The sequence below is a fragment of the Seriola aureovittata genome, chromosome 7, assembly GCF_021018895.1.
Source record: "Seriola aureovittata isolate HTS-2021-v1 ecotype China chromosome 7, ASM2101889v1, whole genome shotgun sequence".
Classification (NCBI taxonomy): domain Eukaryota; kingdom Metazoa; phylum Chordata; class Actinopteri; order Carangiformes; family Carangidae; genus Seriola; species Seriola aureovittata.
The window spans coordinates 25,554,508-25,572,248 of NC_079370.1; the positions used below are offsets into that span (position 1 = coordinate 25,554,508).

Genomic DNA, 17,741 nt, shown 5'->3' on the forward strand with positions numbered 1-17,741 from the left:
AAGAGGCAGGGGAGGGAGGTCATCCCAGATCTGTGTGTGTGTGTGTGTGTGTGTGTGTGTGTGTGTGTGTGTGTGTGTGTGTGTGTGTGTGTGTGTGTGTGTGTGTGTGTGTGTGTGTGTGTGTGTGTGTGTGTGTGTGTGTGTGTGTGTGTGTCAGTCACAGATTGTTTCTTGTTGTTGGTTGAAAACAGAAACACCACAGTTATTCAGGGTTTCCACAAAGGAACCACTGTACGCTGGGACAGACACCACATTCTCAATCATCAGGCTCACACTCACACATACCACACACACCATACATACACTCAATATGTGACAGACTGACTGGGAGTCTGACCTGTGCTGCCCCCTGCTGGTGAACACGTGTAAGAACAGGCAGAGTCCTGCTCAGTCCAGGACTCTGTGGCTCCTTCAAAAGTCATGAATCATTGTTTCAAGGTCCGTTTAGTAGCTTTGTCTGGAGCTTTTGATCAGATCATATGGTTTTCATCAGTGGGTGGAGCCCAGTTCAATTCAATTCTGTTCAAATCGGCCTTTTTCACAGGAGGCATTTGGACTTGTGGTGGTGTTACTGATGTCGTTGACGTAACTGTTGTGTTGAAGTGTCTCAAGAAGCCGTGACTGAAGAGGACAGACAGACAGTCTGTTTTTTTATTCCATGAAAAACAACAAAGAGGGTAAACAGCAGTCACAGTCTGCAGACCTAATAGGAAATCAGCCATCGTTCATTTTATTAATTACAAGGTTTATTGAAGATTGTTTTGGACTTTTGGATTTTGTGACTGTACACTGTTCAGACAGGAAGTCAGGATGTAAGAAATAAAACAATAATTTATTTGTCTCTTATTGTAGACAAACTCTCATGCAGTGCTGAATACTCTGCAGGGAAGTATTGTGTAAACATTTGTCGAGGGATCTTGAGTTGATTTTGTTTTGTTTCACAAGCTCAAAAAAGTTAGTATTTACTGACAACTGTCAGCATTTTTTCTTTTATCTTGAACTTTACGAACAAGCGTCAATAATTTTAAATGATTATCAGATTAATCAAGAAAATCATATTCAAATAATCACTATAAGCACTACACTTATACCTGACTTTTATATTATACAAACAGCCTTTCAGAAATTGTGCAAATGCAATAGGTGATGTTGTTGATGTTTTTTGAAATGTTACATTATTGTGTTTTGATGTAGGTTATGTTGAACCGACATGTCTTCTAACCCCCCCCCCCCCCCCCCTTTTGTGTGTTTGTGCAGCTGAACTGGAGTTTGTTCAGATCGTCATCATTATCGTGGTGATGACAGTGATGGTGGTGGTGATCATCTGCCTGCTCAACCACTACAAGCTCTCTACCTGGTCTTTCATTACAAGGCAGAGCCAGGCCCGCAGGCACGACCATGCCCTGCAGCAGGTCAGTATGTGTGTGTGTGTGTGTGTGTGTGTGTGTGTGTGTGTGTGGCTGAAAGTGAATGAGGGGAAAAAAAGGAAACTGTTTGTGTTGGGTTGTATTTCTCTGCTCTGCCGGTGCTGTTCTCTCAGCACCCATGGCAATAACATTTTGATCTAAACTGATGGTGAGTGAAAAACTGTGTGTGTCAGTTCATCTGTTCCCTCCGAATATCGCTGCGTAGTCGCTGTGACTGTGCATCCTTTATTTCTGGAGCAGGACAAACCTAGCTCACCAGTTTGTTCCCAGTGAAGCTGCGCTGAGCGAAATGAATCCTTTTATCCCAGTCACAGTCCCTGTCCCAGTTTCACTGAGGTAACAGCTTTGCTCCAGTCTGTGAGGTGAACTTGCTGAATTGGTTTCTTCAGAGCCAGACTCTGTCAGACCTTGATGTTTAATTCACTACAGCACTGTCTAGACAGCAGCAGCACTGCCCCCATACTGACAGGGCGACACACCGGGACAAACACACACTTACTTACAAAGCAAGATTGCACCCGCTGAAACAGGCTCAGGTACAGAACATGATGCGCAATGATTGGCCTGTTGATATATTCAGCTTCAAGACTCTAGAAAAATAACATCAGCTGGTTTGCCCCATTCCAGATGATTTAAATTCAGCTAATAACCCCTCGTCTACGGTTTTTCATCTCTCCTGTCACTTTCTGCTCTGTACCGTCCAATCAAAGCAGAAATTATTCAAACAGAAGCAGACACCAGAGCCCTTCAGATGAGGGCGTTATGACAGTGAGGGGTCAATTGTTTTTCCACGGGGAGCAACAGGATTTTCCACCAAACAACTCATTTCAATGACTAGTACAGCTTCGCAAACTGATTCTGTGTATTGTAAACCAGTGACTGATGTTTGAAATATTAAATACTTAGTACTGAATTATTAACTATGGAAATAAGAGTGAAATATTACTCCTTCTTCTGTATCACATCTTACCTTCTATATTAAAATGTATCAGTGCATTACATTAAATGAATGTAGTTATGCACTGATATGAATGTATCCAACATAGAAGATTGCCATTCATTCATGTGCACCGATGTTTATGCTAGTCTCATCCATCAGAACAAGTAGCAACACAGAAGGATGTCAATCATTAAATAACTTATGTAGTGAGAAATAAACATTATACTGTTAGTAACTGTTAACATGAATTGTCATGTCATTTATTAGAGACAGCTGAAGCTCTCTGTGAACAGTGGCAAGAAAAAGTATGAACCCTTTGGAACGACCTGGTTTTTCTGCATTAATTGGTCATAAAATGTGATCTGATCTTCATCTAGGGCTATTTAACATACTAGTCATACCAAGCATGATGTCATGGTGTGGCAGACTCATGAACAGAGATGTTGATCAGCTCCAATGACTATTTTAAGCCTTCAGTTGTTACTATTGGCGTCATTGTTACCTCACCGATCATTCTGTGTTGAGCTTTCATCTTAGCTGGGTGCGGAGCCACAGAACTAAATAATCCCACTGATAGACAGTTTGTCTGACTGGACTGATAAATATCTAAACTCTTTGAGATGACCTTGTGACCATTTCAGCTTTATTCAAATCAACAATTTTTGATCTTAAGTCTTCTGAGATCTGTCTTTCGTTTTTTATAAGTCAAAGTGTCTCTAACCCACATCTCCGATCTGGTTTCACTGATAGGCCCCCAGGTTTGATAACTCCTGACTCCAATTAGCTGCAGTTGAAAGCATCAGTCGAGGGGCTCATGTACTTTTTCCAGCCCACACTGAATCTTTGAATGATGTTTCCAATATGAACTAGAACGAAACAATGATTTGTCTTTTCGTTAAGATAGATTGTGTTTGTTCATACTTGTAACTTGGATGAAGACCTGATCATATGCTCTAAATTTCTGCATGGAGGTAATTCCAAAGGGGTTCACTTCTTAAAAAAACTCTACATCAGATTCATGAACGTGCTCTTAAACCGCAGAATTGTGCGCACCTGTGTTCTTAGATTGATGAATGCTAATCTCCTCTTAATTTGAAAGTGTGTGCCAGTTGGCCCTAATTAGCATAACGCCCGAAAATGCCCTCAAAAGGGAGTGAGACTGAAGGGTCGTGTGCAAACACAGGCAGAAGTCACAAAGAGATACCGTAAGGGAAAGCTGAGACGGAGCGCTAGATTCAAAACACAAAAGGAGCTTCAGTAGTTCTGAAGTGGAGGTGCTGCTGCAGGAGGCGAGCCGCAAACCAGCGGTTAAGTGTTACTATAGCGTTCATTTATTTTAGAAGACCACAATGCTTTGTAAAATAGTTTTTTTTTTTAAATAAATGACAAAAATATTATTGTAAATAATATAATATTATATAACTGTCGAACAGAAGAAAACTCAATAACCACTTATCTTGCTCAAACACGTCAGCACTCAAATGTGCGTAAGAGGTGCTCTTGAGTGTGCGTAGATTCTCTTCTTACCTATGAACAAATCCAGAACACACATCCAGTAATTGATTACATATCTATTAATATGTGTGTATTACGTATATGTGTATTAACCCTGCAGGTTAACGTTCGGTGGTGATGATCAAATAGCTTCTCTGAAAGCAAAGACAAATATATGTTATGTTCATATAATAGAGTCTAAGACCGGGTCTGGTGAAATAAAGATCAAATAACTAAAAAGGACCATATTCTCCATACTGTGACCGATGCCTTTGCCCCTAACAGACACATAAATAACCAGGATTTATACACGTTTGTCCTCTTCAAGTTTTTTTTTTCTTCTTTCTTTTTCATTAAATATTGATGACTGTGCCGACTGAGAAAAGATCCTCAAGTTAAATGCAGATGAAGGGAAACCAGAAATTATTTGCAATGATCTTGCCTGAGGAGGGGAGCCATCTGCCTTCTGTTGTCCTTGCTGTCACACTGGGCGGCCGTCAGGCGTCTCAGCATTGCTGATTCATCTTTTGTGTTCTCCTTCAGTTGTTACATATTGGCTGTTGTTGTTGTTGTTGTTGTTGTTGTTGTGTCTAATTCACTTTGTGTTAAGGAAGAAGGTTTGTATTGTCAGTGTAATGGTCTCCATCCCAGACATAACAACAAAGCTGTAATGTTGAATTCTAAAGCTTGATCAGTAGCAGCCAATCGAACATGCGTTAAACATATTGTCAAATATATGTTAAACCTTCAGAAAAGACCATTTTGTCATAATTAGAAAATAAAGATACATTAAACGCACTTGTCAGTAACATGAATACGTGAAAATCCCACTGAGGCTCAAACATAAACTTGTTTACGAGCGTCAGACAGGTGTAGGAAAATCTCCACACCACCCCGGAACTTTTCAACTTTGAAATCTAAGCCTTTCTCTTTGTTTTGTCTGTCTCGATGTTTAGGATGGGTGTCTGTGGCCTTCAGACAGCAGCTCGAGACAAGGTGCCTCGGAGGTAAGACCACCATCACTCTGAGCTCTATTCAACCCACAGCCAGGCTTTAATCACACAGAATGGCGGTCCAGGCTGGGCTGTGGCTGTGTTCGATGTTTACAGCCGCGGCGACTCTGAGCACTCTGAACTGTTGCTCTCAAAAATGTTTTTAGATAGATTTTTATTTATAGCACCATGACAGCTGTTTAAAAATGTTCTTTACAACACCAACCGGTCTCAAGAAGTTTCAAGTGTTGAGTGGGGCTGATATGATCTACAATTTGTAGCATAACTTGACACATTTGCTACTTCTCAATAATGATAGATGTTGCAGTAAGTATATATTTAATACATAAGCACATGATATTTCTTTTTCAGTGCTGCGCACTTTGTGTTTTACCAGAATAATTACAGGACTAAAGTTTTAGCACTTCAGGATTGGACTTCGGGCTGATTGATTTTTAACAATCATCCCACGTATGTTTTGTCAAATGGTTTAACACACACTTTCACACCTTGTCATTTGTTGATACAGCTCAGAGAGAAATTGGTAGCACATGATTTGAAGCAAGTGAATGCAAATAAGGAAGAAATGTTCTCATGTAAGAATGATATCACATAGAGTTTTTCAGTCTTTCAGTTCTAGTGGAACAAATGGTTTGATGTCATGTCTTGCTATTTCCAGTTTTAATTATATGAAACAGTAAATTCAGGTCGTAAGAGATTCACAATGCCGGTAATAATAAACTGGTTCTTAATTGTAACTGGTTTTATTGGTTTTAGTTCTCCAACCTGAACAAACATACAGTTCATAGGAGTGTCTCCTGAAATAGCGCCCCTACGGCCGCAGACGTACCAGACATTGGTTGTCATGGTGACAATAATGAACACGTGAACTCTACAGAGAGCGATGTACCTACCTCCGTCACCATGCCTACTATAACTGTGGTCATGGCTTGGTTAGGTGTAGGAAAAGGGGTTAAATTAAGTACTTCCTCAGTACAATGATACACGTAACTCTGTCGAACGTTCATGGAGAATAGAAACAACATCAACAGCTGGTTTCACATGGGAATCAAACACCGCTCTCCTGTGTCATATGCATCCATCCACCTCAACCTCCTCCTGATGTGGACTTTTTCTCTCTTTATACTACGTCACCGCACTTTTCCCTTTGCTCCTGTCATCATTACTACGACCACTAGATGTCGCCTAGCAACAAAACGGAACTATGAGTCGTAATAACCCGCTGCACAGACGACCTGTGGGCTTGTTTTGTACAGAAGGACAGTCTGGTAAATTTAGGTCCTAAGAGATTCACAATGCTGGTAATAATTAAAGTGGTTTCTTTGCATTGGGCATCGAGAACTGGTTCCTAATCATAACTGATTCCAAAATGTTTCCTTTGAAGAAGAGTCAACTGTAATCTGTTAACTGAGGCTGGTTTCAGTGAAATAGTTGTGTAGCCTTGGAATAACTTCCATAAACAAATTATAGTAAGGACAGGATTATTTGATTGCCTGTGCTTTATGCTAATAATGTTGTTTGCATCGTTAGTGATGTTTCACATAACCCGGTAGTACCACTAACACATGGATTTTCTCCCATGTGCTGTTGCCTCTATGACTTCACTCAAAAGGTTTAACATGTAGGAATTAACATGTAGAAAAACCTCAGGGCCATTTGTGCTGAGAGAGGAGCTCCTCCTCCTCCCTGCTCTGTGCCGTAAAACAAACTCTCTGTGCCGTAAAGAAATCTACAGCGGAGTGTTAGGGCCACATTGAAGGGAAAAAAGAAATCAGAAATTTTTAGAATAAAGTCGTAATTTTACTAGAAAAAAGTCAGAATATTTCATACAACAGTTATTTTTAGGAATATTACAATCAAACAGGTGAAAGGACACTTCTGCCAGCTGCTGTTTATCAGTCTAACAATAGAATAGACTCAGTTTGTTCACAATCTTTTTAATGTTCTAATGATGATGATGATGATGATGATGATGATGAGTAAAAAGACCTCTGCTAGAGTAGAACTTCACAGGAAACTCCATGTTCCTCATTTTAAAGCTCCTGATGTTTCCCTCTAAAACGACACACAACCTAAAATTACAACTTGATTCCTTTTAATATTATGACTTTTTCCTTTAAATGTTATTATTTTATTCCTCAAAGTTACGACTTTATGCTTGTAATTTCAGATTGCTTTCTTCCTCAATGTCACCCTAATACTCGGTTGTAGAAATCCAGTGGAATTTCTGTCAAATTTGGTTTCAGCGGCCTAATCGCTTCTGTGTAGTAGAAATGACTCAAATTATACAGGTTGTGGAAATCACTTAGAGATGATAACGTTGCTACAAGTAGCAACATTCAGAGACAGTGTTGGTAATATAGGCTGTAAAGATGGCAACTAAATGAGCAAAAGAAGATCTGAATCCACTCAATGATCTCCTTTGTCTAATGTACTTGCTCTGTGCTAAAAGAAATCTCTGTCTCTTCTCAGCTCTTCTTTGTTTCTTAGTCAGCGTATTTCCTCGAGCTCAGCCTGGTGCAGTCACTCTGTGGTGACAGGAAAACTCTTAGGGCACAAAGATCTTGGACGTTTGGCTGTCTGTAAATATTTGATCATCCAGGGACTGAAGCTTGTATGTTGCACCGGGTACAGCTGGCAATATACTCCAAACAAGATCACAGTTTGGCAAGACTCATGAATACATAACTGCAAACAAATGCCAGTACACTCGCTCTGACTGGTGATCTGTTTGCTTAATGGTGTCCATGCCAGATGGTGGAGCTTACAAGTCACGGTGGGAAGAGATGCCCTGGGAAAACAGGGGATACAGAGTTCAAAAAAGACTTGAAAACAAACCGGTCACATGATAAGATAGAGACAATTGTATATTGAGGCTGTGTGAGAAGTTTGGCTCCAGAAAGGGGCATGTTCACACCAAAATAAACTCACCAAATTCTTTCTCATGCCGAGTATCCTGTGTAAACAAAACTAAAAGGAGATGAAAAAGGGATGTGAAGGGTGGATAGAGAGAGAAAAACATAGAAGGCAGGTAAAATGAGTCAGAGAGGAAGAAGAGGTGCAGTCGGATGAAGGGAGGTAAAAAAACAAAAACAAAAACAAAAAAAAAAAACACTGTCAACGTTAAAGCACCCAGAGAGACCTGGGAAAAAAGGAAAAGGCCATGGGGAGACAAACACAGAGGGAGAAGCAGCCAATGAGTGTGGGTGGCTGATAGATGCAGTGATGGGGGCTGTGTGTGTGTGTGGCGGGGGGGGGGGGGGGGGGGGGGGGGGGGGATTTTGGTGCATCATTAATCAGCAACGCCTCCCCTGACACTGTCTAGACAGCCGTCTGAGAGCTGCCCTGCTCTGCTGCGCTCTGTTCCCTCTGTCAGCTCTGCACCTTTCTCTCCCCCTCCCTCTCTATTTGTCTGGCTCTATACGTTTTCTTTTTCCTCTCTCTCTCTCTCTCTCTCTCTCTCTCTCTCTCTCTCTCTCTCTCTCTCTCTCTCTCGGTCTCTCTCTCTCTCCTTCTCTGTTTCTTTTTGTCTTTATCTCTCGAGCTCTCCTTTACTCTCCTTCCTCTCTTTATCTCCATGGCTCTTTCTTCTCCTCACCTTTCTCTTCTCTGTCTTTCCCTCTCCTTATCTCAGTCGTCTGTCTTTTTAATCCTTTCAGTTCCACTCTTTCTCTTTCTGTCTCTCAATTTCAATTGCCTGATCCTCTGTCCCCCCCCCCAGGTTTTTTTCCAGTCTGATGGTCTCTCCATCCCGACTGCCTTGTCATTGGAGGTGACTATTGGAGCCACAGTCACTAATTGAAATGGATTCTCTCTGATAGTGACTCGCCACAGTAGAAATGTGTTGAAATGTGAGAAATTAAGAAATGGATGATGCAGTCACTGTCTGAAGAGCTAATTGAAGTGAAACCTGGTGTATCAACCAGTGTGTTGAATGTGTTAGCAGGCACTTTGGATCTTTTCTCCTTTTTACTGTAATTACATTGTAATGTCTGTTATGGAGCTATTGGTTTGTTTTTGCTACAGAGCTAGCGTTAGCATTAACAGCTGTTTACTGTTTGCCAAGAGCTTCAGCCTGCGTTGCGGTGCTACTTCTTCAGAGCAGCCTAGACGCTACAGAGACTCGGTGTTAGACAGTGACAAGAAGGGCTAACAGAGCCAGAGCTAACCAGTTATCATGCTAACTTCAGAGAAGAAAAGAAGTGATAGAAATAGAAGCAAAATTAGGGTTTGCTTTCCACCTCCAGAGATAGCTGAACTTACAGTGTTTCCTTTAGACTGGTAAGAAAAGATCGATATATAGATATATCTATAGTATATATAATAGGCGGGCCTTGCTCTGGGTCCAGACCCAGACTCCGTCCTATCTGGACCCAGAGCATATAAATTATTGAAAATTATAAAATTTTGAAGGAGCGTTTCTATTTTAACCTGCACAGCTAGTCCAGAGAGTGGGATACCCACAGAGTCAGAGAAATACGTGGGTGGATGGATTGTAAGAGGGAAAGAAAGACAAAAGGAGGTTTGAAGCTGTTCAGTGTGTTGAGATTGTGTATTATGCAAATTATAAAAACGTACAGTTCACTGGAATAGAGTTCACAAAAAATTCAAGCCACATTTTGTATTACGTTTTTCTAAAATCAATCACTTTATTTTAATGCTCATGCTCATTCTTAAAAAGCTTAGTTATTATTATTAATTAAGTTTATATTGATAATATATTTAGATATAATAATTAATATCTATAATCATTATATATCATTTTTCTTTTTTTCTAACTTTTCTCAAAGCTTCGTCTTTTTTCTTATACACTTCTGGTGACTTTTATCTCTGTTATACTTTCATCTCTTCAGGACTCAAAAGATGAGTGAATACAAACTGTTCAAATGAAATGATGTGAGAGGGGAACATCAGTGTTTGGCTGCTCACAGCTGATAGTCATGTGTGAAGATGGGAGAGTGATACATTGATTTACTATATAGTATCTTAACAAACCAGAGCAGGATCAGTACAACTCAATAAAATTTTCTCTCATCCTCCTTTTTCCCTCCCTCTGTCCCTCTCTCCTCTTTTACCCTCACTCCTTTTTACCCTTCTTCCTTACCCTCTCTCCATCCTTCTCTGTCGTTCTCAGGTATTATACGCTCCCCAGGCCAGGGATCGCTTCACTGCACCCTCCTTCATGCAGCGTGACCGCTTCAGCCGCTTCCAGCCCACCTATCCCTACCTGCAGCACCAGATTGACCTGCCGCCCACCATATCGCTGTCGGATGGCGAGGAGCCCCCGCCATATCAGGGGCCCTGCACCCTGCAGCTCCGCGACCCCGAGCAGCAGATGGAGCTCAACCGCGAGTCGGTGAGGGCGCCACCCAACCGGACCATCTACGACAGTGACTTGATCGACATGGGAGGAGGTGGGAGTCTGGGAGGAGTGGGGGGAGGAGGTGGAGGCATGGGAGTAGGCGGTCCGAGGCCGCCTAGCAGTAACTCGGGCATCAGCGCGGCCAACTCCAGTAACCACGGGCGCATGGAGGGCCCCCCACCGGCGTACAGCGAGGTGATGGGCCACTACCCCGGCTCTGCGTTCTTTCTACACCAGCACAGCAATAACCAGAGGGTGGGGGGTTCGGGGGGGCCGGGGAGCAGGACGATCCAGCAGCAGAGCCAATCAGAAAGCACAATAGTACCTACCAAGGCCAAGGAAGGCCAGCCGGAGGACCTGGTGTGAAGAAAAGGCCAGCAAGGCAGGTGGGGGCCACCCACCCCAGACTGAAACTCTTCTCTTCATCCTAATCACCTGTAAGCAGTGGTCTTGCTCACTCTCTCTCTGTCTCTCTGATGTCCTCTTTCCAGACTCTCATGCACAAATAAATATCAACCTTAGCTACAAAAAACAAGGAAAGAGAGGAACCAAGAGTTGATTTCATTTCAGTTTCTTTCCCATGTTAGTAACTCAAACAGCTAGCGCTGCTGCGGCAGGATGTATGCACTGCGAGGAGACTTTTTTTCTCTCCATCATATGAGAAAGAAACATACTGCTAGCACAGATTGAAACCATTTGTTTTTTGTCCCCTCGGGTGATGGCTGCGGGAAACTGAGGATGATGTTTTATGTTTTGATTTTTTTTTTTTTTTTTTTTTTTCTCCTTCTTTTTGGACCGGGATCTGTGCACAAAGCAAGAACTGAGCTGAGAATCAAGGACTTACAGAGAACACAATACAACAAGAGACTCACAAACCCAAATCTTAGTGCCAAGGTTCATGAGGAAGCAAAACAAAGGGGGGAAATGACTCATTCTGACATTGAAAACACAAAAAAGAAAAGTTGCACTATCTTTTTGCTGTAAAAGAGAAGAGGGAAACGATGCTATGTGATGATAATAGTGATGATGTTTTTATTTTGTTTTTTATTTCTTGTTTCGTTTGTTTGTTTGTTTTTTTTGGGGGGGGGGTTTGTCCTTTTCATGAATGGACTGACTTTGGCTCCAAAGTTGTTAAAACAGTTGGGAGCAAAAAAAAAAAAAAAGGAAAAAAAAGAAAAAAAAAAACCAACAACAAGTATTAAAAGCTTATGTCCTTCCTTCCTTTTTTGAAAACCACAAGAAATACTTGTACCCAGCCTACGACATCTCTGTCTGCATACACCACAGGCACAGTGAGACTTAGTAAGAGAATAACCTTGTACTGCTTCACGTCTGAGTACACTTCAGCCTAGTGGGGATGAAATCTGCCTTGTAACCAGCCATTGGGTGGACGAAACATTTCTTACTTCCTCTGGTAGTTTGTTACAAGATTTTGGAGATGGGTTTTCCCAAGCCAGAGTAAACTCTTAGAAAGATGAGAGCTGCTAGGCGAGACCCAACTTGCTCCGTACCAACAATTCTGGGAAATCTGGCCACAGCTGGTTGGATATCAAGTTAACCAAAAATAGCATAACTCAATAACAAAATCAAAAAACATATCTAAGTGTCCATCCAGCAGCCTGGTCACAGCAGATTCTTTTCTCAACCCTGTCCTCTTGAGCACTTGACACTTCCTCTTTCCTGTTTCGTGCATCGATAACCCTCCTCCCCTCCACCTCCTCTCACCGCTCATCTCGACATGCACAGTGCATTCTGCCAACAGCCACACTGAACTTGAACCCTGCCGCCATGACAACGAAAACACAAAACTACAACAACAACAACAACAGAAAAGAAGGCTCATCTCTCCGTCTTCGTGTCTCTAAAGCTAAAAAGAAAAAAAAACAAAAAAACAAACAAACAAAAAAAACCAAGACATCACAAAGTGAAGATTCCTGTCTGCATCCGCCAGCACAGCAATCAGGTTTTAAACGAAAATTGTCTGTGGTCAAAGTCCAAGGGCTATGGGAGGGTCCTTTTTGTAAAAGAAAAAAACCTTTTTGAAAATCTAGCCTTTTTCTCTGCTCATCGTTGCCTTCTCCTCTGCTCTTGCGCTTTCTCTGTCTCTCTATCTTGTTTGCGGTTAAGCCCCCCTCCCCACCCCCCCAACAAAAAAAAAAAACCTCCATCCCAGCTTTCTAACGGTGTCTCTGGTAAACACTGTTCATCGTCCCTCCTTTCATCTGTGTGCAGAAAAAGTGCGTGCAAATGATGCAGAGTCCGCCAAGCCCTTTAAAGTGGAGACTGGAGTGGAGACCTTGTTTGGCAGTGTGCTAGTGCTGTCCTCTCCTCCGTGTGTGTGTGTGTGTGTGTGAGTGCGTGTGTGCGTGTGTGTGTGTGTGTGTGTGTGTGCGTGCGTGCATGTGTGTGTTTGTTGGTCAGACCTTTCAACAACACAGAAAAGCACTTAATGTTCCTGCAGGAGCATTGTGTGTGTGTGTGTGTGTGTGTGTGTGTGTGTGTGTGTGTGTGCGCACAGCTGAGTGATTTATTAGTGAACTTTGTCTGAGTTTTAGAGATTCAAGGACGTTACTTATTTGCCACTGTCCATATTACCACATTATTAATTAAGCTTGCATTGGAATTCAGTGGCGTGTCTCTTTAAAAAAAAAAAAAAGAGAGAGAGATGTATGATGGTCATTATCGTAGTGTAGAAGTGGCCTCAGTGTAAAAGCTCAGAGTGAGGGCACCCACAAGTTCCATTTAAAGGTGCACAAGGCTTGATGATAATCTGGACTGAGTCTCAATTTCATACTCCAGGTGTTGAGTCTGGTTTTCAGGATCTAGCGTGCAAACTCTTTTCTTATCGTCAACAAATCCCATGGAGAGACAAACCTACATGTCAGTATGTTGTGACTTCCCCGTCCTGTCCTCAAGCCCATCGGTCCTCACTTACTGACTAACGCTGGTCTGTGGTGCTGGACTTGAGGGATTCACATCCGATGACAAACGCCATCTTCAACAGACGGTTCCATCATAACCACTGAACTAGACTGCTGGACAACTGAGCAAACTCCATCTGAAGTGAAAGGAGATGGGAAGCTCCTCCAGTAAAAGGTGGAGTTTCTGGGGGTTTTTTTAAGACTCACCAACACTGAGTTTCATTATTTAAAAAGACCCAGGGATTTCATGAAACAACTGAACAAATGTTTCTCAAGAGTGTATGTCGGGGCATCATTGTCAGCGGAGGTTTAATACACAGCTCCCAGCCTGTGGGCCGACAAATCATCTCCAAAACACAACAATTTTGGTGAAAAGATGTAATTATATAAATTGTTTTTAAGAAAAACAAACAAAATGATCTTTAAAAAGATTACAAATGTTTAAAAACTCCTTTTCATTTTTGGTTTTCCTTTTCTTGTATAAAGGCCTGTCACTGTGATGAGCTAATGATGGTAGCTTTCATGTTGTCGCCGGCCGGACCACTTTTACATTATATACATATATTTGCTATCTCAGTCTGATTGAGCTGAAAAAAAAAAAAAAAAAAAGATTACATCCACGGCAAAAACTGTAGACTCAAAATGGATAGCTGGTTAGAAACGGGAAGAATGAAAAGGAAAGAGAGTCAGAGACAGATGGTGAATCGACATGTGATCTCTCCGCTTCTGAACGTGTTATTTGGCCTCCATATTGTAAACGGGCTTTGGAGGTTTTGAAGTGGGCCATGAGTTGGAGAAGGTTGGCAACCACTGATCTTGTGAGTTCAAGTCAAAGTAAACTGTAGTGTCTGTTCGTCCTAATGAACGAGTTTCCCAGTGAAAAGCTCACTGGAGCTCTATGGCTCAGAGGGATGAGATACACACACAGTACTTGTTGATAGGATCAACACACTGTTGGTTTGTCTCTTTTAATGGGATTTACTCACAATTAGGAAAACACAGAGTATCACCAGACTTGCTCTTTAATTGGTAGCGTCATTCCAAAGTCACAGGTCGATCCGTCAGCACACGAGAAAGTGAGAGAGTGCATTGATCTGTTGTATACGACCTGAAGAGACAGTGTACTACGTGTGGAGTTGGAACACGGCGACTGTTTACACTCAGATGAAATGACTTGTGATTCGTAGGGAGGTATTTGAAGGTATGTAACGCTGAATTCCAGTTGAAACCTCAAACTGGGAAACCTGGAAATGTTCCTGTCAGTGGTGATGAAAGAACTAGCACCCCCGCCCCCACCCCACCCCCCTTCTCGTGCACTTAGAGCACACATCTGATCTGATGCTCTGCAGACGTCATGACGATGGGAGAAAAAAATATTCCTGGTCAGTTTGAATGAAAGCCCTCTGATTCTGTTACCATCAGTGTGTGTTTGAATGTATGCATGTGTGTTTTCTGGTTAGTGTGTCTATCTGGCTCTACAGTTGTGCGTGTATGTGTGTGTGTTACTACATCACTGCTGCTATTGCTGTTGCTGCTACTGCTACTATTGTTGCTACTGCTGCTTCTCATGTCCCCCCCCCCCCGGTCCCCGCCTGTCCCCTTCTGTCCGTCCTGTCCCCTCAACTCATCCATAACTATAAGGAGAGAAATCTGACCCTCTGCAGTCAAAAGCACAAGTATTGAGACAAAAGCTGGTCTTTACTCAAAGACCCAAACTGAAACATTTTCATTTTCTTACACAGAGAAGTCTGGGTGAAGAGATTGTCCCAACACTTTGGCCTTTGAGCTGTACGGACCTGCTTCAAACCCTTTTTCTTCCTTCTTTCTGTTGTTTTCTCAGCTTGTTCTGTCTGCGCAGTCATAGCTTGTAAATGGAGGCTATAAAGATGAATTTTATGTTTTATACAAGGAGGTTTGCATGTTACTATTATGTGAGTAAATAAGGTGCCTAATGTTCATGTTTGAGCAGACCACACCTCGGTCAAACTGCTGCTTGGAATCCTTACATGTGCTTTGTCTGCGGGTCGACCTCCTGTCTGGCGGAGTGGAACAGAAATGTTTGGTCAGGATTGCCAAAAAATGATCATGTTACAGTGCTGCCGTGATTTCGGGAGCCTGGAGTGGTTGTCCAACATTTCCTCTTTAGGTCTTGAGCTTTGATTACAGACTGAATCTGATCCTGCATATTTTAATTCAAGGTCTAACAAGAAAACTATAAATTTAGTGACCACGGCGCTCGCAGTGTTTCTGTTTCCATGTCAACAAAACGACCTGCAGCGTATAACCAACATTTTTAGCTCTGCGTGACGGCAGTGTTTACAAGCTCGCTTCCATTGTGCCAGACAGGATCGGTTTCTCCTGGCAAAGCCACTTGCAGCCGTTTCAACCAGTAATTTGTCCCACATGTGTGGAGCAGACATAGGAACCCACTTGCACTCAAAAAGCTCCCACCTTCGTTGTGCCTCACTTCCAACGGTGCTTTTTTCAGTAGTCTGTCTTTCTTTATGTTTGTTTGTAAGGTGCTGTATATAACTTGAATATATTATGCACATATCCTACCCAATGGGTAGAAACCACAAAAAATGTTGTGAATAATGTAATATAATGTATAGACAATATAAGAATTTTAAGAAGGCAGCATCAAATTTGTAAATGCCTACAGTTAAAAAAACGTACTTTGTCTTTTTTATGAGAAAACATGGTTTGCAAATTATGCTTAGAATATGGTTGCAACACAAATACAAACGTATAATATTTTGCTATAAATAAGCGTGTTATGATAAGGATGAGATAACCTCTGGATTAAGGAAGTTGTTGAGAAAAGATATTATTGACTTTTTTTTTTTTTTAATTTTATTTGATTCCTCTTCTAAGAACAAGCCTTCACCGTGCTTGCCATCATTTGGGTACCGGCTGGTGGTTTGATTTTTCACCACCACCACCATCAACTAACAAATGTATAGTTCTATTACACAGATCTTTTAAGAAAACATATATCACAAACAGATCAGATGGTGTTTATGCCACAGTTTCAGCTGGGTCGTGGTTTGTAAATTGTTGAACAAAAAGCAGAAGCTCTCTAGTTTGGGAGACGTGACACATGACCACTGCACACGAGAGCCATCAGCACTTCCCGAAACGGAAGAGTTTGTGTCTGTATTCATCGATCTTTAACAATATTTGAGTTCATTTCAGCTGTGGTTTTGTATATCTGTCAAAGTATAAAACTGTTGAGCACACTCAAAACTGCTATAGATCTGGCTGGATGTTAGGCTTTGCTTATAGCGTTTCTGCTCCGTTACAGGAGGATCATCAACTGTTGCTCACATAACTGCTGAACAGAAAGGAATTGTGGGTATTCCCATTTTTTTTTTTTTTTTTTTTTTGGTCAAGATTGGAAAGTTGCACCAGCGTGAAATGTGTGAAAAATGCCATTACAACTGTCATTTAACTTTTTCTTTTTTCTTTTTTTCTACATTACGATGTTATATTTGGCACAATATATTGAAACAGAAGTCATGTTTAATCTGCAGTCATTTATTTACAGTATATGTACTGAAAATAACTCCACTGTACAATAACCGCAGAGCATGTTCATTCTTATCTATAGACAATGTACATAGCAACGCGCCATTTTCTCTTCAAAGCACCAAATAAGAGGCAGTTGTGTAGTTTTAATTTGGAAAAAGTCTCTATTGTACTTTTGGTTAGAGCTCGGCTCTCCTCTTCTTAATAGACCTGTTTTTTGTTTCCTGCACTAGCTTGAAGAACTAGCTTGGGCTCAGACTGACTTTTATTTGATTTCTGCCCCCGCAGTGTGCTCCCTCTTTCCACTTGTAAGAAGTCTGTACTCAAATGCCGACAACAAGTAGCTGTTTATATTGTTCCAGATTTTAATAATAATGATGACAATAATAACAATGATAGCGTCTCAACAGTTTGGTATTCTCTCTGTCTTGACAGTTACCATAGGACTGCTTCCATCATGGGTTTTGTAACATCGGTTTGCTTTATTTACAAAAATGAATTCTTGTCGTTCCCCCCTCCCCCTCTGTGCTGAAATATATATGTGTATATATATATGTATGTATGTATATATATATATATATATATATACACATATACACATACACATATATATACATATGTTGTGTATTTTTGCCTCTTTTTATTTAAGCAATTGTGATGTAATAGGTTTTAGGCCTAAGGTCTGTTATTGCAATACTTTTACAGAAAAGAAGAAAAAAAAATCAAAAAATGTTGCTCTAAGTGCTGTTGTAGTCAAAGATTTTATGCTTGTACTTATGCTGTAGTCAAACTGCAGCGTAATGAATAAAACTTTAAAAGTGATTACTCTGGTGCGCTCCCTGTATTTTTTTCTCTTAGTGCTGTATGTATATATATATATATATATATATATATATATATATATATATATATGTGATGTAATATATATATATATATATATATATATAAAATTTTTGTAAATTGATTCGTGGAGCCACGCAGCTCTTCAGTTGTCCTCTGATGCAGCCAAATAACACGAGCAGGATTGAGGGCAGATCAGCTTTGTTGCCTGATCTT

General features: G+C 41.2%; 1 protein-coding gene across 2 annotated transcripts in view; it reads left to right on the top strand.

The window, feature by feature from the left end:
* LOC130172019 (low-density lipoprotein receptor class A domain-containing protein 4-like) overlaps positions 1-17,507 on the top strand; it is a 233,217-nt gene extending 215,710 nt beyond the window's left edge. For both annotated transcript variants that reach the window (XM_056380414.1, XM_056380415.1), the window contains 3 exons: positions 1,258-1,412; positions 4,818-4,868; positions 10,009-17,507. In XM_056380414.1, the coding sequence (XP_056236389.1) occupies positions 1,258-1,412; positions 4,818-4,868; positions 10,009-10,602 (800 nt within the window). In that variant the 3' untranslated portion in view covers positions 10,603-17,507. The remainder of the gene's footprint in view (positions 1-1,257; positions 1,413-4,817; positions 4,869-10,008) is intronic.
* Positions 17,508-17,741: the final 234 nt, after the last annotated feature.